The sequence below is a fragment of the Loxodonta africana genome, chromosome 8 (genome assembly GCF_030014295.1).
Source record: "Loxodonta africana isolate mLoxAfr1 chromosome 8, mLoxAfr1.hap2, whole genome shotgun sequence".
Lineage (NCBI taxonomy): Eukaryota > Metazoa > Chordata > Mammalia > Proboscidea > Elephantidae > Loxodonta > Loxodonta africana.
In genome coordinates, this window is record NC_087349.1 from 43,369,780 (window position 1) to 43,394,503 (window position 24,724).

Sequence of the window (24,724 nt, forward strand, 5' to 3'; positions counted from 1 at the left end):
TCATTTTTGGCTTGTTCGCCAAAGTGACTGGCGCATTATCACCATTAAATCAACATTTGTGGATTGAATGAATGAATTTTTTTGGAGCGGAAGTCAGGAGTAGGAAACAAAATGATGCATGATGACTCTTCAAAAAAGGTGGGAAGCACCTGGTAGCTATCTGCTTTCATGGTCATTGACTAGCAATGGCTCTTAAGACCAAGCAGAGAAGGGGTTGGGAAGGTAGCAACTGGCCATATGCTCATGAAAATTAGTTCCTGTGCCACCAGCACCATAGGAGGTCAATGCCTTATCTATCACAAGTCCCTGCACAAACACACATTCTTCATTACCAGAATAGGAACAGTCCTATGAGTTCAAGGTCTCATTCAGTTCTTTATCTGCCACCCAATGACTACTCTGATCCAGCCCATGGTTGCCATCCCCAGCAGCATCTTGACACCTCAGCTCTTTCAGTCCATCCCACATTTCCCCTGTGTCAAAGGGCTTCATCGATTTAAATCGCAAGAGAATGTGGTTGGGGATTCGGGGACCAGAGACTTACCCTGGGGGTTGTCGTGATAATCGTGGTTGGGTGAGGAATAACTTTAATACTCAGTGTCACTGTCCCTGTTTCAACAAGAGCCTTAGCCTTCTTCCATCCAGACAGCAAGTTGTCGTCAGTTATGTAGACAAGCAGCTTGTAGTCCCAGATCTTATCAAACCTACCAGTATAGTCAAAGCGAGATGCAAGCAACAGGTGGGAGACGTTGGACCCAGCACTGGGTGAGAAGGTAAAATGATTATTGACATTGCCTAAAAGAGATTTGATACAAGGGTGTAGGGAAAAGGAAGAAAGGAGAGTAAGAAATAATAGTTTAGAAGAAAAGTACATTTGATCTTGTCCTCAAATGTCCACACCTAAAACGTACGCTGTGTTTTAGATATACAAGGGCTGGGTCAGTGTTATATACAGGTTTTAGCTGCATCTGAGATTTCACCCTTACAAGGAAATTCCTGCTTGCACCAGTGTGGCTGACGATAAGAATGAGAGTAGGAAAGTATGACAGCACACCTGTCCTATGAGAATTGGCCGCCATCTGGCTGAACATCAGGCAGAGAGATTCAATAGTCCTGCTGCAGCCCCTTCCAGCCAATCTTTCTCCAAATGGCATTTACTTAAGTAACCACATGCTAACTTAAACTCAGATAAAAGAGTGGACAACAGGAGGGTAGGACGGGCCACACACCCAGCTATAGACCAAGTTCACACCATGCATTCCATGGTGGCTGGTCACACTGATTACAGATGTCCCTGGGGTCCCCCAAAAGAAGGTGCCTCCTGCTTTTCAGGGATCCTGGCCCCAGGTTCTCCTGTATGTGCACACACATGCACACATATGCAGAGTTCTGTTAGGTCTCAGGGCTCACAGCTCACAGCTCAAGGAGCCTGGGGCAGAGAGGCTGCCAGCCTAACCACGTTCTTGCTCATTCCTCCAGCGGCTCCAGACTCATTACCGACTGAAAACCAGTAAATGGAGCAGGAGATGATGCAATTTTTACTCCCTTAGCAGCGAAGTGCACCATCAAGGCCTTAGGGCTCTCACTATGGATTATTTCCATCTTCAGCAACTGCAGTCTCGAGGCAGCGTCTGCCCCTGGGTTTTGTGACACAGACAGCTTGAGAGGCTTCCTACTGCTTGAGTTCCTGCTCTGCCAGGGCTCAGCAGGCGGCCGGGATGGATTTTACTCTTTCACGTGGAATTGCTCTGCTTGTTTGGGTTTAAATCTCTGGCCCCAGCGCTTCATCAGATGAGCTATTTTGGTCTAATTTCCATTGAGAGTGCTCTCCCCCCACCCCCCAACAATGGTATATTTTTAAAGAGAGAAAATGAATGAAGCGGAAGAGAATTCCTGAGGACACATTTCAAAAAGCACTTCATCTATTTAATCTATTATTACCCAGAGAGAGGACTGGGATTCCCTGCCCCCCATTACAAGCTTTCAGGAAAGGAGGTGGTTGAGGAGTTGAACTAATTTTTTTTTTAATTACACTCGTATGATTTGTGAATCTTTGAACTACTCTGTGTAATTGGGGGGGGGGTCACCATCAATGGGATTCATCCTTCCTCTGGCCTTTGGGCAGCCCTGTATGGGTGCCTGGGAAGAGTTAAGTGAGGACAAGGTAAAACCAAAGAGGAAGACTGGGGGCAGAGGAATCTTTAGACTCCTCACCCCAGCTTTCCCCATTCAACACACCCCCCACGATGGACACTGTGTGTGAGCACAGACCTCCACCCTATTCTCTCTAAATAGCTACTAAGGCCTGAGACACCAGGAATCCTCAAGAGCAGTGTCCAGGACTGTCGAAGCCAAGTATTGTACCTGGGCCAATAGAGTAACGAAAAGATCTAGGGCTGGAATCAAGGTCAGTGCACGTCAACTTGAAATTTTGAATATTTGTGCCAACTTTCAGATCCACTGGGATGGTCAGGAAAGAAGAGTTTGGGGTGCATATAGGTTTTTCATCATTTTCTTCAAGGATGTTCACAGTAACCTAGAGCAACAAGAAGGTGGTCATTCTCAATAGCTAACACTTATCAAGGGCTTACTGTGTGCCAGGTACTGGGCTAAGCACTTTTCCCTGGATTAGCTCATTTAACCTCATATGAAAGAGAATAATATGATTATTCCTTTTATAGATAAGGAAACTGAGGCTTAGAGAAGTTAGGTAATTGACCTAAAACCATACAGTTGGTAAGTGGCAGAGCTGAGATTTGAACCCAGGTCTGCCCTACTCCAAATCCTCTGCCATTCATTTCTATATTCTGTGTGGGTGTGCGTAGTACATGATTACATTCACATATCGCACATGCCCTCAGACACATCAGCTCATCCCCAAATGGTGCTGAGTTGTTTCTCCTGTAATGGTTACGAATTTATGGTGACCCATTACACTTTCTTTCTCACTGCCCTTGTGAATTGGGAATTCAGATTTTAACTTTGGAATATAGTGTGATGGTTCTCAATGTAGCTCCACATCCCTGGGCCACATTCCAGACTAAATACACTAGACTCTCTGGAGGTAGAGCCCAGGCATTGTGATTTTTTTTATGTTCCCCAGATGATTCTAAAATGCAGCCAGCGTTGGGAATCACTGGGATAGAACAAGTCTGTCTGGCTGAGGCAGGGTCTCATCTGTAACCTGGGCTATTAGTTCTGCACTAAGCCAGTGGTGCTCGCCGGCCACAGCCAGAGGCCAGCCTTTTCTCTTTCACGGCTGTCTCTTTTGCCTGGTGAACTGGAATATGGACTGGGATGGCTGCCAGCACAGAATCACATACTGTCAGCCTCGAAAGAGACTTATGTGATCATTTAGTTCATCACCCTTTTTAAAGCTTATGAATTTTGAGTCGTATTCATTCTACCTTTGATATTTGGGGATTGCAGCTATTTCTGAGCCCAGGGATAAAATGAAATGTTCACTCTAGTTAGCTCCCAAAGTGAGTCTACTCATTTTCCTCAAAAAAAAAAAAAAGCCTAACAAGCACCGCAGTTATCTCTGATGTAACACACCCTTCCCTCGGCTATCAATGCCAAGCCTCTCACATCATGAAAGACATCATCCCATTAATTCAAAGCAAGTCATCACATGAACTGGACTCTTTGGGCATTGGGTTATCAACTGAATCTCCATTTAAGAGATAGAGAAATTGGAACACGGAGATAAACATTGCTCACATCCCAAGAAAATTGGGATCAAAGTTGAGAAATGAACTCCGTCTCCTGATTCTGAACCAGTCTTTCTCTACATCGCACAGGGCTTCCTGCTAAGAGTTCATTTTACCGTCATGCTTTTTCACTTCAATAATGGGAAAGACCCAGAAATAGTTCTGTCTGGGTGGCTTTCCCATTACCCTCAGCTAGTCCTGGTCGCTGACAGCATTGCCCTGTTAAACCCTTGCTTCTCAAAGAGTGGCTGCAAACCAGCGGCATCAGCACCACTTGGGAGCTTGTTAGAATGCAGAACCTTAGACATCAGGCATTCTGAATCAGAATCTGCATTTAACAAGATTCTCAACATCAAAGGTTGAGAAGCAGTATAGTGCTGCCTTTATTGTTGTTCTTAGCTGCCACTGAGTTGGCCCCCAACTCATGGCAACCCCATGCGCAATGGAACAAAACACTCCCCGGTACTGCACCAACCCCATGGCTGGTTGCAGATGGGACCGTTTTGATCCATCGAGTTTTCATTGGCTGATTTTCAGAAGCAGATCGCCAGGATTTCTTTGTCTATCTTAGGAATCTTTGCTGAAACCTATTCAGCATCATAGCAACATGCAAGCCTCCACCGACAGATGGGTGGTGGCTATACATGAGGTGCGTTGGCCAGTAATTGAACCTAGGTCTCTGGCATGGAAGGCGAGAATTCTACCATTAAACCACCACTGCCCTATAGCACAATGTTAACCACATCATTTTAAGATCTACTCCACCCTTGTGTGTATGGGGGTGGGTTGAAACAGGACAAAACTTCTCTCGGGGGGAAATGCAGAGCTATGAAACCACCTCACTTCTGGATAGCATGCATCTCACCATCAGCACACTGTGAAAGCAAAGGGAGATATAAAGGGCAACAAGAGGACACTTGTCCCACAGAGTGGCTTTTTGGATTCAGCAGATAGTCCAATGTCTGGTCATCAATCTCAGTGCTTCTCCAAGGCCCCCACAAATATGGATTTACAGACATCAACCTTCACTTCCTGGGCACTTCTACATGTCCAGTTGTGCTGCTCTGGACACCAGTACTCATTTCCTGTCACATCTGCAGGCTGTGCCCTATGAAGGTTCCTATGGCCACAGCCAAACACCCTGAGGGTGCCAGAGCAGAGTGGCCTGAAGTCAGAGGCCTGTGTGAGCGTATCAAACAACAGCCGCACTCACAGTGACTGAGCTTGTATCCTCACTGTTGGTGGCCTGGATTCTGAGAATATAGGTGGGGGTGGTTTCATGGTCCGCTTTAGTCACTAGCTGGAGTTCTCCTGTCTTGGAATTAATCCAAAATATGTTTGGCTGCTGGAGGCTGGCCCCTCCACTGGAGATGGAGTATACAATGCTGCTCTGGGGGAAGTCCTTATCCGTCGCTTGTACCCATCCAATCCGGGCTCTAGCTGGAGGAAAAGAATATATCTGAGATTTGTACTGCTTTGGGGGGTGGGGTACAGGAACAGACAACCTACTTCACTACCATCCCCACTGCCAGAGGGGAATGGCTTCTGGAGGCCTTTGTGTTGTTTTATAGGTTTTATATTTTCAATTCCATTAAAAAAAAAAAAACCATTGCCATTGAATCAGTTCTGACTCATGACGACACATGTGTTACAGAGTAGAACTGTCCCACAGGGTTTCCAAGGAGCGCCTGGTGGATTCAAACTGCTGACCTTTTGGTTAGCAGCTGAGCTTTTAACCACTCTGCCACCAGGGCTCTAAATGCTAGTAAAGAAGAGAGAAAATGTCTTTATTTTGTTTTTAAATGAAGGGAATCTGGGAATGGGGAAGCTTTATCTTTTCTATTTCAATTCTCTGAGTGAGCTGGATAAAAATAACAGTGGAGACCAGGAGAAAAGTTAGGCTACAAATAGGGAGGATTAGATGAATCAGGCAAACAGACAAAGCAGCAATCAGGGGTTTCTGAGAAATGCACTCTAATCAACAGTTTTGAAAATCAAGACTTCACCTGAAGGGCTCCTCAGCAGTGAGGACAATTTAAAAGAAAAATAAGGGTTGCAATAAACACCAGTCAGCTATGAATCACTGTGCAAAATACCATGCAGCACCTCTGAAAGGGAGCTTACCGCTGCAGAACCAGGGCTTCAAACTGGTTCGTTCTGGTTTGACCCCCTGCTGAGAATTTACATTTCCACCCCAGATACACTGATTCAGAATCTATGTTTTAACAAGATCCTGGCTGATTTTTGTAAGAGTCGATTGGGGATCTTGTTAAAATATAGATGTATACATAAGAATCACCTGGGAATTGTGTTAACTATAGGCATAAACATAAGAATCACCTGGGGATCATGCTAAAACTGTAGATTCTGATTCAGTATATCTGGGGTGGAACTACATATTCTCAGCAGGCGGTTGAACTGGAACAAACCAATTAGAAGCCCTGCGCAGAACATGCGTCTGGATGAGTGAGTCCATCAAGATCAGTGTGGTCTGTGTCTTAATTTGTTACCTACCTGACATTACTTCTGACACATTAAATACATAGGATGGCCTGTCAAAGACAAGAGGAAACTCATTTTCTGGGCTTGTTAGGATATAAATGTAGATGCTATCTAAAAACAAAAATAGAAAAAAAAATTAAATCTCAATATTCTATTCTTATTCGTTCATTTACTTTTTCAACGTTTCTAAAGCATTTTATATGTACCAGTCTCTGGGTAAAATATTGGGGATACAAGGTGAATAAGACAGGGTGGTCCCTGGCCTCAAGGTGCTTAGGGTGTGTGCACTTTGATAAACCCAAGCACAGGGCACTATGGAAGCCAGAGGAGGACTGGCTTCCAGGAGGAGGTACACGCTGAGCCTTACAAGGACAGTTATACCAGTTGCTGCCAAGTTGATTTTGACTCATGTTGAACCCAAGTGTGCAGAGTAGAACTGCCCACCACAGGGTTTTCAAGGCTGTGACCTTTCAGAAGCAGATCACCAGTCCTGTCTTCTAAGTTGCCTCTGGTTGGGTTTGAACTGCCAGCCTTTTGGCTTGTAGTCAAGCACTTAACCACCCAGGGACTACAAGAACAGTTAGTCAGGCAAATGGGGCCAGAGGTGGGGATAGGGTAGGTGTTCTTGGCACACACAAAGATATCAAGGTATAAAACAGCTTAATGCACTCAGGAGAACTACAAGGTGTGTGGCCTAATTGGGAGGAAGTGGGTTTAGAGGGGAGTGACTGGAATTGAAGCCAGAGAATTAAGTAGGGGCCAGATGATCAAAGTCCTTGTGTGTGAAACCAAAGTGTTTGAACCTGAACTTGAAATCTATGGGGGGCACTCAAGGGCTTTAAGTAAGGAAGTAATATGATGATATTTGCATTTCCTAAAAATATCACTAACAGAAATGGGAAGGATGCATTGGAGAGGGACGAGACAGAGGCAGAAGGACTCTTACGAGACTGTTCGGTGTTGTAATTCAGCCAAGAAAAGGAGGGCCCTGCATTAGAGCAGTCGCAATGGGGTGCAGAGCAGAGATGGGGGGAGGTTCTTGAGATTTTAGGAAGTGACACAGAAGAAAGGATTGATTAAATGTGCTGGATGCAGAAGGGGGAGAAGACTGGGATGACTCCCAAGTGCTTGGTTTTGTCGAAGTCTCCTTTTAAACACCAGTTTTTCTACTACCTAACACAGTTAGTTGTTGCTACTCAAGAAGATGTCTCATGAAATAAATCAAAATGGTACTTGCTTTTGTAGTAAGGAGGGGCAACATCCTGCACTTGGATTATTATGGAGTATTTATTGCCGGACGCCAGGCTACTTGGATTTTCATAATCTAGATCACCAATCAACTAGATTAAAACAGAGATATTAAATTATACAGAATAGACAATCTAATTTATTACACAGATAAAGACATTTTCATATACTGTTAGCAAATGTGTAAATTGACAAAAACATTCTAGACAGCATTTTATCAATATGTATAAGAAGCTTTAAAAAGTTATACCCATACCTTTGCTCATTGCCGAAGAACTTACTCTAAAGAATTTATCAGGAGAGGGGGTTTCTGTACAAAGATGGTCATGAAGTGCTATTGCCCAACAGCAGTGACTCACAACTTCAGGCTAGTTGAAGAAAAGTAGGATATAGAATCCTATTTGCAGGGATGTTTTCACTACTTAAAATACTTATGCACACTTAGAATACATGTGCACGTATGTATAGAATATGTGTAAAATACATGCATAGAAAAAGACAAGAAGGAAATATATCAAAATATTAGCAATGCTTATCACTGGATAGTCATGCTTTTCTGTGTTTTCTATATTTTCTGCAAAGAACATGTATTAATTTCCTAAAGTAAAAGAAAATAGGAATTATTTTTCAAGAGAAACAATGAATAAAATTGGTAAGATTTCCTTGGGGAGTGAAAGAAGGCTTGGGGAGGAAAGTGGAGAAGGAGGTGGGGTGAAGGGATGGGTGAAGGCCTGCTTCACTCTTCTCCCTGAGGCTTTATCTCTGGTGCAAGCCACTTTGGAGACCCCCCAACCACCTTCCCTACCCTTCCATTTTCCTCTGCTCCTTCCCCACCACACCTCCAGCAGGAGCCCTGTAAGTAAGTGTCTCACACAAATCAATGAGGCTGCCTGTATGCCCACCCTCTTCCAACTCTGCTTTTGCCCTCTTGCAGTTGCTGTGTAGGGGTGGTCTACCTAGACACCCTCATTCTCTCATTTGGATCTCCAGCATTTCTGTTGTTATTGTTACCTGCCATCAATTTGGCCCCCAACTCATGGCAACCCAGTGCACAACTGAACAAAACACTGCCCAGTCCTGTGCCATTCCCATGATCAGCTGGGGATTGGACCATTGTGATCCATCAAGTTCTTATTGGCTGGTTTTCTAAAGCAGATTGCCAGGCCTTTCTTCCTAGTCCATCTTAGTCTGTTCAGCATCATAGCAACACACAAGTCTTCACTGACAGGTGGGTGGTGGCTGCATATGAGGTGCACTGGCAAGAAATCGAACCCAGGTCTCCAGCATGGAAGGTAAGGATTCTACCACTGAACCACCAATGTCTCACCCAGTGGGTCTACGATGCTGAATTTATGGAGACACACTCATGGTTCTGGCCCTGCTTTCTCGGACCTCACCTCTTTATGGGCCAGGAATGAGCACTCAAATAAACAAAAGTGCTTAAGTCACTAATGTGACTGCAGAGGCACACTAAATAGGAGTGCAAACTGTGAGCCATCCAAGAAAGAATCCAGTCCTTAGCACCCCAGGCATAATTGTGCATAACAAACAAGGCCTGGAACCTGGGTAAAATAAAGAGGAAATGGGAAAACAGAGTCACTACTAAGTTTGTCAGTTGCCACCGCTCTGACGGGGAGTTACCTTGGAAATTTCTCTCTGTAGGGCAGCAAATGCACTACGCATGTTAAACCAGCTTCCCCATTGCCCTTTAAATGACGCAATGACCGTTAACTGACCACAATTTTCCCAGAGCCAGCTGGATCCTGTAAAAATTTGCTGCTGCTCCCCACTCCAGATGGCGTGGTGAAGTTGAATTTGTTGTTCGGAGCTTCGCTGTCATTATCAAGGCAGGACTTGTTCAGGTCCAGAAGCTGGGTCCCCTTGGCTGCTCTCTCAGGCACCATAATGCTGGCAGAAAGACATGATTCAATATTTTCCCCCAACAAATGTTGACCAAATGTTGCTTCTGTCTTGGCCTGGTCACCTCTACTTTAATTTCATTTCAAAGCAAACCCATGGCTGTTACAATAACCTCCCAATGGGTCACCCTGCTTCTGTCCTTGCCTCCTTGTAGACTATTCTTAATACAGCAGCCAGAAGGATCCTGTTAAAATATTACATCAAATCGTTCTGTCTCCTAAGTCCCAAATAGTTCTTCCTTTCACTCGTCATAACCTTGACCCATAGGATCCTACACAAAATCTCTCCCACTCCCAGTGCCTCTCTGACCTCATCTCTACTAGCTCTTCTTGCTCACTCTGCTCCAATGACTCTGGCCCCCTCGTGTTTCTTGACCACCACCCAGCTCTGGCTTCTGGGTCTTTGCACTTGCTGTGGAATGCTTTTCCCACAAACAGCCATATGGCTCACTCTTTTGCTTTCTTTTCGACAGCAGTGGGTTTTTTGGGGGGTTTTGCTTTCTTTAGTCTGTAATCAAACATCACCTCAGTTAGACCTTCCCTGGCTACCTTATCTAAAATGTCAACAACCCCTGCTCATTGCTTCCTCTCCTCTTCCCATCTTTTAAAAAAGAGTTTTAGCACTTACCATTTTCTAATATACTACATATTTTACTTATTTATCTTGTTTATTGTCTGTTCCTCTCCTTGAAGGTAAACTCCACAAGGGCAGGGAGTTTTGAGTGCTTTGCTCTTGGAACATAGTAGGCACTCAATAAATATTTGTTGAATGGATGAATGATAGTTTGTGAAAGTAGAACAGTAGTGAAGAAAAACATAAGAGCAATATAAATTTGAGCTCTGCCTGCAGAAGTTTATAATCAGGTTAGAGAAAATCCCTGTACCCCTACATCCCTCAGTCCCCATGCTTTGAAGATTGAGAGTTCCTCGACTTGTGTTCTAATGGCTTAAATATCACAGGAGGGTCTCCTAACCCCCTGGTATCATTCATTTAATAAAGGTTTACTAAGGATTGAATCTGGAGGTCCCAATAACCCACGGTATTTTCAATCACCTTATATGCATGTGAAAGCTGGACAATGAATAAGGAAGGCCAAAGAAGAATTGATGCCTTTGAATGACGGTGTTGGTGAAGAGTATTGAATATAGCACAGACTGTCAGAAGAACGAACAAATCTGTCTTGGAAGAAGAACAACCTTAGAAGCAAGGATAACGAGACTTCATCTCACATACTTCGGACATGTTATCAGGAGGGACCAGCCCCTGGAGAAAGAGACATCATGCTTGGTAAAGTAGAGGGTCAGCAAAAAAGAGGAAGACCCTCAATGAGATGGACTGATACAGGGGCTGCAACAATGGACACAAACATGGTAATGATAGTGAGGATGGCGTAGGACTGAGCCGTGTTTTGTTCTGTTGTATATAGACAGGGTCGCTAGGAGTCAGAACAACTCAATGGCACCTAACAACAACAATCTCAATTGACCCCAGTGTCAAGGCAAATAACACAAATGAGTAGAGCTGTCCCCAGACTTAGAGCCTTTCGGTGCAGCTGACGTAGCTGATTAAGACCTTTAGGCTTCAATTCATTTTGAGGGCCTTTATCATGTCTCTAGGCTTCAGTTTCTCCACTATAAAATGGACATAAATCATGTCAGTTAGCTTTTGCTACATAACAAACCAGCCCAAAACATAGTGGCTTAAAACAATAAGCATTTATAATTTCTCACAATGTTATTGTTGGTCTGTGCCGTCAAGTAGATTCTGACTCATAGCAACCCTATATGACAGAGTAGAACTGCCCCGACAGGGTTTCCTAGACTGTAATCTTTACAGAAGCAGATCGCCAAGTCTTTTCTCCCAAGGATCGTGGCTGATGAGTTTGAACTGCTGACCTTTGTGTTAGCAGCTGCGTGCTTAACCATCGTGGCACCAGGTCTCTTTTTCTCACAATACTATGGGTTATCTGGCAGTTCTTTTGGTGCTAATCCAAATGGGCTGGTCTCTCTGGTCACCTGGTAGCTCGACTGGGGCTGGGTAGTCTAGTATGGCCTCACTTACATGTCTGGTGATGGAATGGTGGTTGGTCTCTGCTTTATGTTGTCTCTCATCCTCCACTAGGCTAGTACGGGCTCTTCACAAGGAGGTCACAGTGTTCCAAAAGTGACAAGAGAAGGCAAGTTCCAACATGCAAACACTTTGCAAGTCTCTGCTGTGCTGCCTTTATGAATGTTCCATTGGCTAAAGCAATTCACATGGTGGGAGAATAATCAAATCTCACTTCTCTGCTATCCAATGCATTGACCAATTCAAATCGATTTATTATCAATCCTGTTTCCATCTGTTTCACTTCTGTTCTGACACCAGCCACACATGCAGCACATCTTCCTCTGTCTCAGAGCCAGGTCAGAGCTCACAAGTTAAAGGGCACAGTTCTCCAGACTGCCAAGTCTGCCCAAGACTTCAGATATCAGCCACAAGCTTGGTGGTTCCCTATAATACCCTCACCTCTGACCTGTAGGATACAAATCTGGAGATTTCCAGAACCCCCTCAGGATACTAGCCATAAACTCAGGGGTTTCTAGACTCCCCTCACTTCTGACCTGCTGGCTTCCACTACTCCCTCAGGTTTGATAATTCTCCAGAATGACTCACAGAACTCACAGAAAGTGTTTGTCTTATTTATCTAGGGCTGCTATAACAGAAATAACACAAATGGATGGCTTTAACAAAGAGAAGTTTATTCTCTCGTAGTTTAGAAGGCTAGAAGTGCAAATTCAGGGTGCCAGTTCTAGATGAAGGCTTTCTCTCTCTGTCAGTTTTGGGGGAAGGTCCTTGTCATCAATCTTCCTCTGGTCTAGGAGCAACTCAGGCACAGGTACTCTGGGATCAAAGGATGCATTCCACTCCCTGCTTTGCTTTCTTGGTGGTAGAAGGTCCTCCTGTCTCTCTGCTCAAGCCTCTCTTTTATATCTCAAAAGGGATTGACTCAAGATACAGCCTAATCTTGTAAATTGAGTCCTGTTGATTAACATAACTGCCTCTAATCCTGCCTCATTAACATCATAGAGGTAGGATTTACAACATATAGGAAAATCACATCAGATGACAGAATGATGGACAATCACACAATACCGGGAATCATGGCCTAGCCAAGTTTATACACATTTTGGGGGGATACAATTCAATCCATGACAGTGCTATACTTAGGATTACAGCTTTATTATAGCAAAAAGGATACAAATGAAGAAATGCATAGGACAAGGTCTAGGAGGGTTACCAACACGAAGTTTCCATGTCCCAAAAAGGGATGCACTACTCTCCCACATGCATTGATGTCTATTACCAATCAGGAAGCCCATAAAACTACCATGTCCAAAGCTTTTATTGGGGCCTCATTACATTGACATGACTGAATCACACCCTCTTCCCCTGAGGTTGGCTGATATCACATAGTGGGTCTTTCTGGCCCCACCTGAGTCACCTCATTAGCATAACCTGTCAGGTCTAGAGCCCTCTTAGATAAGAAAGATACTTCAATCACTGGCAAAATTCTCAGGTTTTACAGGCTATCTCTCAGGAACCAAGGATAAAGACCACATTCTTTGGGTAAAGTTGAGTTCTTTACTCCACATATGGTCAAGCCAAGTTTCAAGAAGTAGAATGATAGACCCTACCTCTTTATGGGAGGAATGGCCAAATTGCATTGCAAAAGGATATATATATATAGACAGGAAAGAATGTATAGCTATTTTTTTTGCCACCTACCTCAATCATACCTTGCCTTGGGCAGAATCTCTTACAGAAAATATATTGTGGCTGCCATGACAATGTGCCTTGCAGACCTTCAACTAGAGGAGTGTAATCGACCATGGTTCCAACTGCTATGCTCTGAAGTCCATGGCTGTTTTTACACTGAAACCATGTGCCAATGACTGGACCTGGCAGAGACGCTAAGGCAGGTTTATTCCTGTCTTCTGACAGCTAGTTAACTTTGGCTTGAGGACTTCCCAATGGCCTTGCTGAACTTTCCTTAGGCTGCATCAGTCTAGAACATGCCTGTCCACATTTCCTCCCTCTTTCCTTCACTCAGGGTCAGACCTGCATGGTGGTCTGATAACTCTTCCAGCCTTATAGAGCTCTCTCCTCATTTTCTCCCACAGCTAAATTAAATCCTTGCACATTTAATCCTGCCTTGGCATCTGCTTCTCAGAGGACCCAGACTAACATGTGTTGAGTTCTTCAATCCTTGTACTATCAGCTCTTTCTGTGACCAAACTGTGCTCCCTTCTACCTTCCATAGGCTCTCTAATGGCAGCTAAAATGCTCAGCAAATGTCGAGCAAGCAGGACAGCAAGGATGGTCTTGGGCTTCTGAGAATGATAGGGTTTACTCCCTGGAAAGAAGTTTTCCTAGCAGGTGTAACTGAATCTCCACAACAGCTCACTGGCACAGATCACCTGTGTTTCAGAAGGATTGGAGTTGGAGCATTTGCATTCCTGCCTTGATTATACAATGTCCTGGTTACATTGGTAATTACTTAGAGTTGTTGTTATTGTTAGTTGCCAACAAGTTGGCTCCAAGTCATGGTGATCCCATGTACAACAGAACAAAATGTTGTTTGGTCCTGTACCGTCACTGGTATGTTTGAGTACATTGTTGTAGATAATTGTGTCAATCCATGTCACTGAGGGTTTCCCTTGTTTTCACTGATCCTCTGCTTTACCAACCATGATGTCTGTTTCTAATAATTGGTCTTTCTCAATGACGTGTCTAAAGTAAGTGAGTCAGAGTCTCACCATCCTCGCTTCTAAGGAACATTCTGGCTGTATTTCTTAGAGTGTTGTTGTGTGCTGTCAAATTAATTCGGACTCATAGGGACCCTACAGGAAAGAGCAGAACTGCCCCATTGGGTTTCCTAGGCTGAAATCTTTACAGGAGCAGACTGCCAGGTCTTTACTCCTGTGGCGTGCCTGGTAGGTTCGAATACAGACCTTTTGGTTAACAGCTGAGTACTTAACCATTGTGTCACCAGAGCTCCTTTTCTTAGTGTACCAAAACCAAACCAAACCCATTACTATTGAGTTGATTCTGACTCATAGCGACCCTACAGGACAGAATAGAACTGCTCCATAGGGTTTCCAAGGAGCGGCTGGTGAATTCAAACTGACGACCTTTTGGTTAGCAGCCAAGCTCTTAACCACCATTGGAGTAAAAAATATATATATATATCATTTATTAAATACCAACTCTATCCTGTATCATAACATGGATTTTAAAAACATTTATCTTTAATATCCTTATCTCCAAGAGGTTTGTATGCTTATCCTTATTTTACAGATGAAGAAAGAGTGGCTCAGAGTGGCTCAAAGCCCTGTCCGAGAAAGTGGGTTCATCCACACATGATTCTTTATTGGCTATGTTGGTGTCACTGTAAACTTTATTAAGTTCCTTCACAGAATATCCAGACCCACATTGGGCTGAGGAAGCCACGAGGCTGCAACATTCAAAGAACCTAGAGTCCTGAAGCCAGACATTCCAGGCACTCCAAAAGAGGGCTCACACTTGGCTCCTCAGGGCTGTGTGCCTTGTTCTTGTATTATTCCTAGACACTTTAGTATTTCTTCCCTAAACAAGTAACTTGGAAAACCACACCCTCATTCATCAGTCCCTGCCTCAACGGCCAATGCCCTCTCTCCCTGCCATCTGACCACCGTTTCTCCCCATGCAAATGTGACCTGGCCCAGCTGCATTCTCAAATGGCCAACCTTCTCTGCCTCTTGCTCACAAACAGCCTGTGAAGCGAAGCACCTGACAATTTATAACCAGTGCGGGTGGGACTGTTAAGAGCCTTTGATGCCTCCATTGGGCTGGGGCTCATTCATCATCTCAAGAAAGCCACAGGGGCCTCCTCGACCAGTAGTAAAGGCTGTTTTAGTCTTTGATTCGCCGGCATGCACCAGCAGGGACAACAAGGGGCACTGCCTACCTCCAAGCTGGCCTCCCCATGTCTGGTGCATTGCCACAGCTATGAACAGAATCAGGCTGCCTCTGCCACCCATGCTTCTGCCAGTGCACAAACTCAGTAAGAGGGGCCTTTGCTCAGGACCCCTTGAAGGGACAAGTGTTGTCAGAGAACTATGGCTGCCTTGTTCCTGTTCTTATTTTGTTTTGTTTTTTTTCAAACCTGCTCCTTGCTTCCACTTTGGCCTGATGAATAACCCAGACCTGGTGTGGTTTGGGATGCAGGAGGAAGGAAGGGTGGGAGGATGGTGGGCGATGCAGGGTCAGGTTTTCTCAGCACCCACAGCATGCAAATGAACCAAGGGACACGCAGGCTGGGTGTGTGGAGTAAAGATGTCCAGTTCCTGTTTACCGAGGAAGAACCCCTTTGTTGCCCTGCCCCACACCTGGGCTTTCACAGGGCCACTGGGAGTCACCCTGGCTGGAAAAGCCCAGAAGAGGGACTTGAATGTAGTTTAGAATTATCTTCAGTTAATCCAGTGACTTGGTGCTGGCCTTCAGCGCTGTCATGAGCAGGACCCTTTATGGGCTTGCCTGAATAGCCTGGGGCACTGGAAATATGATTTCACCAGCTAGCCCTGGCAGCCACTAACCTAGTGTCCTGAGAAGTCATAGAGGGCATAATCAATGAAAAACCCTTAAAGCTCAACAATAAAAAGAAATAATCCAATTTAAAAATGAATAAAGGATTTGAATAGACATTTTTCCAAAGAAGATAAAGAAACTGTCAACAGCAAATGAAAGCATGCTCAACATCATTTCTCATTAGGGAAATGTACTTCAAAACCAGAAGTGAGATACCACTTCACCTCAGCTACTAACCGAAATGCTGCAGATTCAAATCTACCCAATGGCTTTGTGGGAGAAAGACCAGATGATCTGCTTCTACAAAGACTATGGCCCAAAAAACCGTATGAGGCGGTTCTACTCTGTCACATGGGGTCACTATGAGTCAAAACTGACTCTGTGGCATCCAACAACAACAACAACAACGTGAAGCAGTCTGCAAACTCAACACATACATAGGGGACTTCTGGCCTCAGGAAGCCAGAGTATGTACTTAACATATGTGCACTGAAGGGAGAACACTGACGAGGAAGTGAGACAGCAGTGCTCTCTAGTCCTAGGTACCCACAGTTCTTACTCCTCAACTCTCAGTGACCCTCTCCCATCTCTCAGGACAAGGCAACAAAGAAGGCAGAAGCACCTAGAAAGGCAGGACCCAGTAGAGGAATTTCCCAGGATGCACTGGAGTCACACAAGGAGTGCTAGCACAGACTTAGATTTTCAAAGAAAATCAAGAGTGTGCTATGGATTAAATTATTTCACCCCAAAATATGTGTTGTAAATCCCCCCCCAAAAAAAAAAACACCTCTATGCCCATGGTTATAATCCCATTTGGGAACAGGTTGTCTTTGTTGTTAATAAGGCAGGATTAGTATAGGGTGTGTTTTGAGTCAGTCTCTTTTAAAATATAAAAGAGATTAAACAAGGGAGCAGAGCAGAGATGGGGGAAGAGAGGTACCAAGCCACGTGAAGATCGTCCAGGAGCAGAAGCTCAGAGACAAGGACCTTCCTCCAGAGCCGACAAAGAAAGAAATCCTTCCCCTAGAGCCAGCACCCTGAATTCGGAAGTCTAACCTCCTAAACTGTGAGAAAATAAATTTCTGTTTGTTAAAGTCATCCACTTGGGGCATTTCTGTTATAGTAGCCCTAGACAACTAAGACAGAGTGGCTCAGCACACCATCTCTACTCTATCTCCAGGGCCCAGACTTCTGGTAACAGAGGGTGGGTTCCGTTCATGCAAGTAATGGTGGGGAGTCACCATCCTAACTCCCCATAGCAACCATCCATACCCATCTAACAGACTCTGAGGGCCATGAATGCTTAGGGCTGGGGTAGGAATCTATTACATGGTCAAAGCTATTGTGACTTTATCAGGGATCCAGCAGGAAGCAATTTAAATTGCTAAATCCTCCAATTTCAGGAGGATTTAGCAAAAAGACTATTATAAAGGTGCATACAGAGTGTATGGAAATCTCCAGGGATGGTGCAATACCTCAGAGCCAGTAAGAACAGGACTCCCTTACCACCTCCATGCCTGATAGCCTTTGGAGGGAGAAGTTTCTGGAACTAGAACCCGGGGACAGAGAGCGCTGTTTGGAGAGGGCTACCTAATAGGAACAGAGATCTTTGGGTGGTGGAGGGACAATAACCTGGCAAGGGCCATACAGGGAGGGAGCCAGAGGGATAAATACTCTGACCTCTCCTCTCCATTCCCCCAATCCCTTGTCCATCGAGGTTGCCCATACAGGTCAGCCTTCTGGGGCATAGAGCAGGCTGGGAGAGAGTGGAAAGAGGATTTGGAGGGGCAAATGGGATGTGCCCAGAACAGAGTTTAACTCTGTTGATACCAGACTCAAGGCCACACTGATTCCCTAGCATGATGCTGGGCATATCAGTTGGGAGAACAGGGAGACATTCATAAGCATAATAAAGGAATTTATATTTCTATTGCTTTCCCTGAGAGTCCCTGGGTGGCACAAATGCTTAAACACTTGACTACTAGCTGAAAGATTGGCAGTTCAAACCCACCCAGGGGTGCCTTGGTAAACAGGCCTGGTGATCCGCTTTCAAAAGGTCACAACTTGGAAAACCCTATGGAGCAGTTCTACTCTACACACAAGGGGTCACTATGAGTCAGAATCAACTTGAGTATAGCTAACAACAATAACAACAATTGCTTACCCTAGACAATCTATTCCTTTGTATGGTCATACTATATTGATTGGGCCTGTGTCCAAATTCATCCAGAATTTTAAAAAGGCAACTTGTAAAACTAGTCAAAGATAAACTCAGAAGGAGACTCTCCACTGGGGACATCCAAAGCTAATAACTTCTCTGGTCTTCAGAGCACTGTCTTGGCAAGGCTCGCTGCAGAGGGGGCTCCCCCCAACTCCCCTGCCCACTCCCACTTCCTCTCTCTCTCACTCTTCCCCCAAGTGGAGGCGCCACTTCAGACTCCCATTAAACTGCAGACTGTTACAAACCACAGAGAAGACGTTAACCTGGGGAATTATTAATCTTGTGGTTTTTGATAAAATAGTAGAATGACAATACTGTTTCAAAAAGGCATATTAACCCACAATCACAAGGGGCTTTATTTTTAAATAACTGTGAATAGATTATGAGGCAAAGAACAGGTCAAAATATACAAAATAACTCACATCCTATTTTTATCTGTGTTTTTCCCTTCCTGTTGCCCTTTGTATGCAGTTAAGTTACATAAGGTGAATTGGATGTTTTGTTTGGTTTTACGTAAGTATTTGGTTTGATATATTCATAATTCTGATAGTGTGATTCTCTGGGGGTACCTACTTACTAATCCTGAATCTGAAGCATTTATTATAACTAACGGCATGTCTGGCCACTGGTGGTAATAAAAAAAAGGTACAACCAGAGAGGGTCTAACAAGTCCCTGTGGTACTTTTCACCAACAGAGATGACCATGTTCTAATCAAAAAAAAACCAAACCTGTTGCTGGCAAGTCAATTTCTGACTCATAGTGACCCTATAGAACACAGTAGAACTGCCCCATAGAGTTTCCAAGGAGCGCCTGGTGGATTCAAACTGCCGACCTTTTGGTTAGCAGCTGTAGCAGTTAACCACTATACCACCAGGGTTTCTGACCATGTTACAAAAAAAAAAAAAATGTTACAGAGGGGAGCAAAATAAAAATTATTTTTTAAGGGAGTAAAAAATTGGAGGAGAGAAAAGAAAATGAAAGAGAAAGAAGTAAAAGAAATGATGAAAGGAAAACCTATGTATAAAACAAGATGGTTTAAATCTACTTATTTTTGTGAGCGATTTCCCCAAATTCCTATAATTCTTCAGCTCCTCCTGAGAATATACCAGAGAAGCCAAAGGGTCAAGGGGCACCAGAGAAGTAAAACACTCAGCACAAGTCTCAAAACTAGAATACCTGAAGGTGAACTTGATACAAGTGGCAGGGTTGTCATTGATGTCTTCCACAATGAAGGTTATCTGGATGCGATTCTCCTGGCCCCCTTGGGGTCTATCCTTCACCAGAACTTCCAGTGAAATGGTGGGATTTTGTCTTAATTCACGTGCATCTCGGTCTAGCCTGTTGGCTACTTGGATTGTACCAGTCACTGAGAAGGCAAAGGTTAGAATATGAACCTTTGAAGAAAAATGAAGAGTATGGGTATATGGAGACTTGGGGAAAACTGGAGAAGAACATTCTAATATAAGGATTGGCTTACAAAGAGAATATCTATAAAAATATGACTTAAAAAAAAAACCCATGTAAGTTCCTGAATTAGACATTTATTGGGGTATCAGGATTGTCTCTCCTAGAATTATTCATCCCAAACCTCAGTCTTGGGTCCCTGGAAGGAGCCCTTGTCCAGAGCTGATGGCTGGTAGATACCCGACTCCAGCTTGACCTGCTGATTCTCTTACTAGAGAATTTGGAACTAAGTGTCATAAGCTGGATCATCAGTAGCTGAGTTGGGTAAATGGCAGAGCTATACGTCAAAGGCCAGAAGCCTAGCTGCTGAGGTCCCTGGAGGTGCCTGTGCCCTCACAGTTTCACTCTTTCTTATGAGATACCCAGTAACACGTTGATAAAGTTTCCCTGCCTTTTTAAAATTTTTCATTAGGTCAAGTTGCCTTAGTGTCTGTTACTTGCAACCAAAGAGTCTCAATAAACATACTCCAAAAAATACTGTGCTTTTTAAAAGCTCAATTTTCCAATATTGGGGTGAACAGAATTCTAAACCATGGTTGTTCAACCCTGCACTATCAGCTGGGTGAGGTCCATGATGCCAGGGCACTAGGAAGTTTTCAGCTATTGCCTTTGCCCTGTCTTCCCTGGGAACAGGTATCATTTGCCCTAAAGCCTATGGGGCAAATACTGCCTTGCCTTTCTGGGATTATCCAATGATACCACCTACCACCACCAGTTGCCATAGAGCCAGTTCCAACTCATGGCGACCCTGTGTGTGTTAGGGTAGAATTGTATTCAATTCTATGGCTGTTTTTTTGGAAGTAGATCACCAAGCCTTTCTTTCTGGGTACCTCTGGGTAGACTTGAACCTCCAAACATTTGGTTAGCAATTGAGCACTTTAACCATTGGTGCTACTCAGGGACTCCTCTCTAATGCTGGTGTTGTTGTTAGGTGCCATTGAATTGATTTTTTGACTCATAGTGATCCCATGTGACAGAGTAGAACTGCCCCATAGAGTTTACTAGGCTGTAATCTTAACAGAAGTAGATTGCCAGGTCTTTCTTCTGTGGAGCCTCTGGTGGATTTGAACTGCCAACCTTTCAGTTAGCAGCTGAGTTTGCACCACGGGCGATCCTTTCTCCAACTCTAGCCTCCACAAAATCAGCAAGGGAAGGCCTCCCAGGAAGAAGATCCCTCTGCTGTGCAGCAGCAGTGTGTAAAGTAAAGTCCTTTTTGGTGATATGACTGGGATTTATGTAGGTGGTATAATTTGTAGTGGTTAAGAGGGCAGGCTCTGAAGTCAGGTGGCTTAGGTTAGTATCTCTGCTTCGTAATGTATGAGCTGTGAGACCTTGGACAAGTCATTTAACCTGTCCAAGTCTCTCTCTAAGCCTCGGTTTCTGTTATGGAGTAAATTATGTCCTCCCCCAAAAATGTGTGCCAACTTGACTAGTCCATGATTCCCAGTATGTATGACCACAATTTTGTCATCTGATTTTCCTATGTGTTGTAAATCCTACCTCTATGATGTTAATGAGGTGGGCTTGGAAGCAGTTTTGTTAATGAGGCAGGACTCAATCTACAAGATTAGGCTGTGTCTTAAATCAATCTCTTTTGAGATATAAAAGAAGGAAGTGAGCAGAGAGACATGGGGGACCCCCTACCAGCGAAAAAGTAGTGTCAGGAGCATAATGTGTTCTTTGAACCCAGGGTCCCTGCACAGAGAATCTTCTAGACAAGGCGGAGATTGATGACAAGGACTTTCCCCTAGAGTCAACACAGACAGAAAGCTTTCCCCTGAAGCTGGTGTCCTGAATTCAGACTTCTAGCCTCCTAAGCTGTGAGAGAATAAAATTTCTCTTTGTTAAAGCCATCCACTTGTGGTATTTCTGTTGTAGCAGCACTAGATAACTAAGACAGTTTCCTTATCTGTAAAATGTGGTTTATACCAGTTCAGTGGATTGTTGTGTTGAGGACTTGAGATGGAATGCCTATGAATCACTCGGCACAATGCCTGGTATGTAGGAAGCCCCCAGTGAAAGATGGCTATTACAGTAGGGAGAAACTCTTGTCTTCTCTGCACTGAGATGTTCAGATGGGAAAATAAACTACCAGCAACTCAGCAGTTTTACCTAGATCTGCATTGTCCAGTATGGTAGCCACAAGTAACATGGTTATTCAGCATTTGAAATGTGACTAGTCCGAATTAAGATTTGGTGTAAGTGTACAGTACATACTGAACTTCAAAAACTTGGCACAAAACAAAACAAATTATAATATTTTGGATATGTTGGGTTAAATAAAATGCTTTATTAAAGTTCATTTCACCTGTTTCTTTTTACTTAATGTGGCTACTAGAGAATCTAAAATTACATACATGGCTTCCATTATATTTCTATTGGACACTGAAGGTATAGATCCCTCAAGGTATCCTCAGGATAGTTAACCCATCAGCATTACATACCCATTTTCCTCAAAGGTGAAGGGTGATTTAGCTGGCAATGCTGGGTCCCATTTAGTTTCCCCAACCCCCATGCCAGCTGCTTTTAATACAGCTATTACTCTGATAAGGAGTCCTGGTGATGCAAGAGTTAAGCACTCAGCTGCTAACCGAAAAGGTTGATGAAATCCACCCAACGGCTCCTCAGGAGAAAAACCTGGCAATCTGCTCCCATAAAGATTACAGTCTAGAAGACCCTATGAGCAGTTAGTTCTACTCTGTCACGTGGTGTTACTATGAGTGGAAATTGATTCAACGGCACCTAACAACAACAACATTATCCTGGTAACTAATAATGGGCCCTAGACAGAAAAACTTGCCCCTGATCAGGAGACAAATAAAACATTTGTAAAGCAATCCAAGTGGCTGCATTAAAAGATGCACACATACGTGTGTGACGTACATTGATTTATCATAAAATAGTTGTTAATAGTTGTAATGCTGTAAAGGAGGCAGCTGGTAGAACCTTCATCATCCGGATCCTCAGCTGTGATATTGGCCACGATGGTCCCTGGACTCAGCTCCTCCCGAATTCTGTATACTCGTGTTGGGCTGGAACACAAATATAGCAGCCGCAGTTGATTTTCAGGGGCACCAGAGGATGGAGTCTGGGAGGTGGGAATTTTGGTTAGTGCTAAATATAGCGCTGAGCTGTTTAAGTTGCATCAACATGTTCTGAGGGAGAACTCAGCAGCTGAAAGGAGAGACTGGCGTTTGTATTTCCAAAGATCACCTCCCTTTGGATGCAAAGAAAGTGCCATGCTGTGACTGCTAAGATTTACATCGGCTGGCTGTGGTTTCTGACTCTATGTATGCCTGGTGCTGTTTCAGATCAGCCTTGGAATTAATATTTTTTAAAATAAGGATAGTTGGCCAATCCAACCATCTTCGCTTCTTCTCCCAGTTCTTGTGCAAAATGCTTCTGAATTCTTAAAAAACTCTACCCAGGTATAATGCCCAGAACTACAGACACCCTCCCTTGTCCCCCAGTCCACATTCTGTGACTGCTACCAGAAGCTGGATAAACGGTAAACTGTCTCTATTCTAATGTCTCTGTTTGCTTTTTATTTTCTTCCTTGTCTTTTCTTCTTCTTTTTTTTTCTGCTTGAGGAGACAGAATTTATGCACAAAATTGTACACCTTCCCGAGCTGCATTAATCATGAGGTCAGCTGTCTGAACGGAGGAATAAGTCCCCCTGGCAAAGACAAGGGCAGAACTCTGTCCTCCAAGGGTGACCTCTTACAAGATAATCTCCATCATCAGCTTACTCGTCTTCCTCAGATCCCCACTGCCTTTGGAAAAGCGGACAACAATAAGACAGGTAATTGAGTAAACTGAGGAATTTTGAATGCACCAAGGGAAGTTTATTGTTCAAAATAACTCTGCAGGAAATCCTTTTGCTAAAGGAAAATAATTTCAGTGGAGTAAATAGTCACCTCTAATTTACTAGTTAAGGAGCCCTAGTGGCACAACTTTTAAGCACTTGGCTGCTAACCAAAAGGTTGGCAGTTTGAACTCACCAGCTTCTCTGTGGGAGAAAAGACCTGGCAATCTGCTCCCGTAAAGATTACAGCCTAGGAGACCTTACGCAGCAGTTCTACTCTGTCACATGGGCTGCTGAGTTAGAATTGACTTGACAGCACCTAACAATAGCAACAACAATTTACCAGTCTTTTAAGTTTGGATTTTCCCATGTGGGATCTTTTTTAAGAGGGGACATACAAAACCTTGGAGTCCCTGGGTGGTGCAGTTAATATGCTCAGCTACTAACCTAAAGATTGGAGGTTCAAGTCCACCCAGAACTGCCTTGGAAGAAAGTCCTGATGATCTGCTCTCAAAAAAATCGGCCATTGAAAACCCTGTGGAGCATTGTTCTACTCTGACATACATGGGGTTGCCAGGAGTTGGAATGGACTCCACAGCAACTGTTTTTTTAATATCAGACCTCAAATCTAAATCAATTTCCTGAGGAAAGGGAGATGTGAGAGGGAATTTCAAATTCCCTCTACAATTCCAAAGAAGGAATGTGAGAGCTCCACACCCTGAGTCAGAAGCAGACAGAGAAAGGCTGCAATCAGGCCTTTGTCTCCCTCCTCCTTCCCCGGTGCTCTTGTTTGGATCCTGGACCTGCTGCCCGCTCCCCTCCCCCATTTATGAGGTGATTTTCTGTTATTCTATGCCATTTGTTGGGGGAGAATAATCTGTTCAGCCTGAGAGGACATCCCAACGGGCTGAGTCTCTCACCATCCAGAGGCCCACCGAAGCAGGCCTATTAATGCATTTACTTACCTGGCACACCAGGAGACTGCTCCAACCTACAGTGGGCCGCATGATGCTGCCCACGGAGGGGTCCAGGAAGAGACAAAGAGGAAAGAAGGGTGTAGTTTCAGCTCTTGAGGCTGGGCTCGGCCTCCTGCCCTCACATCCATTCTATGAAACCTCCTGCTTCTAATAGATGACATTTGTTGTTGTTGACAATGTACACAGCAGAACACCACACCAACTGAACAATTTCTACAGGTACAATTCAGTGGCGTTGATTACATTCTTCAAGTTGTGCAACTATTC

General features: G+C 44.1%; 1 protein-coding gene across 1 annotated transcript in view; it reads right to left on the reverse strand.

Moving 5' to 3' along the window:
* CDHR3 (cadherin related family member 3) overlaps positions 1-24,724 on the reverse strand; it is a 70,438-nt gene that overhangs the window by 11,366 nt on the left and 34,348 nt on the right. The window contains exons 7-14 of the mRNA XM_064290400.1: positions 22,559-22,707; positions 19,388-19,577; positions 9,197-9,368; positions 7,446-7,552; positions 6,225-6,319; positions 4,924-5,150; positions 2,365-2,536; positions 545-795 (exon numbers count right to left, since the gene is read on the reverse strand). Of these exons, the coding sequence (XP_064146470.1) occupies positions 545-795; positions 2,365-2,536; positions 4,924-5,150; positions 6,225-6,319; positions 7,446-7,552; positions 9,197-9,368; positions 19,388-19,577; positions 22,559-22,707 (1,363 nt within the window). The remainder of the gene's footprint in view (positions 1-544; positions 796-2,364; positions 2,537-4,923; positions 5,151-6,224; positions 6,320-7,445; positions 7,553-9,196; positions 9,369-19,387; positions 19,578-22,558; positions 22,708-24,724) is intronic.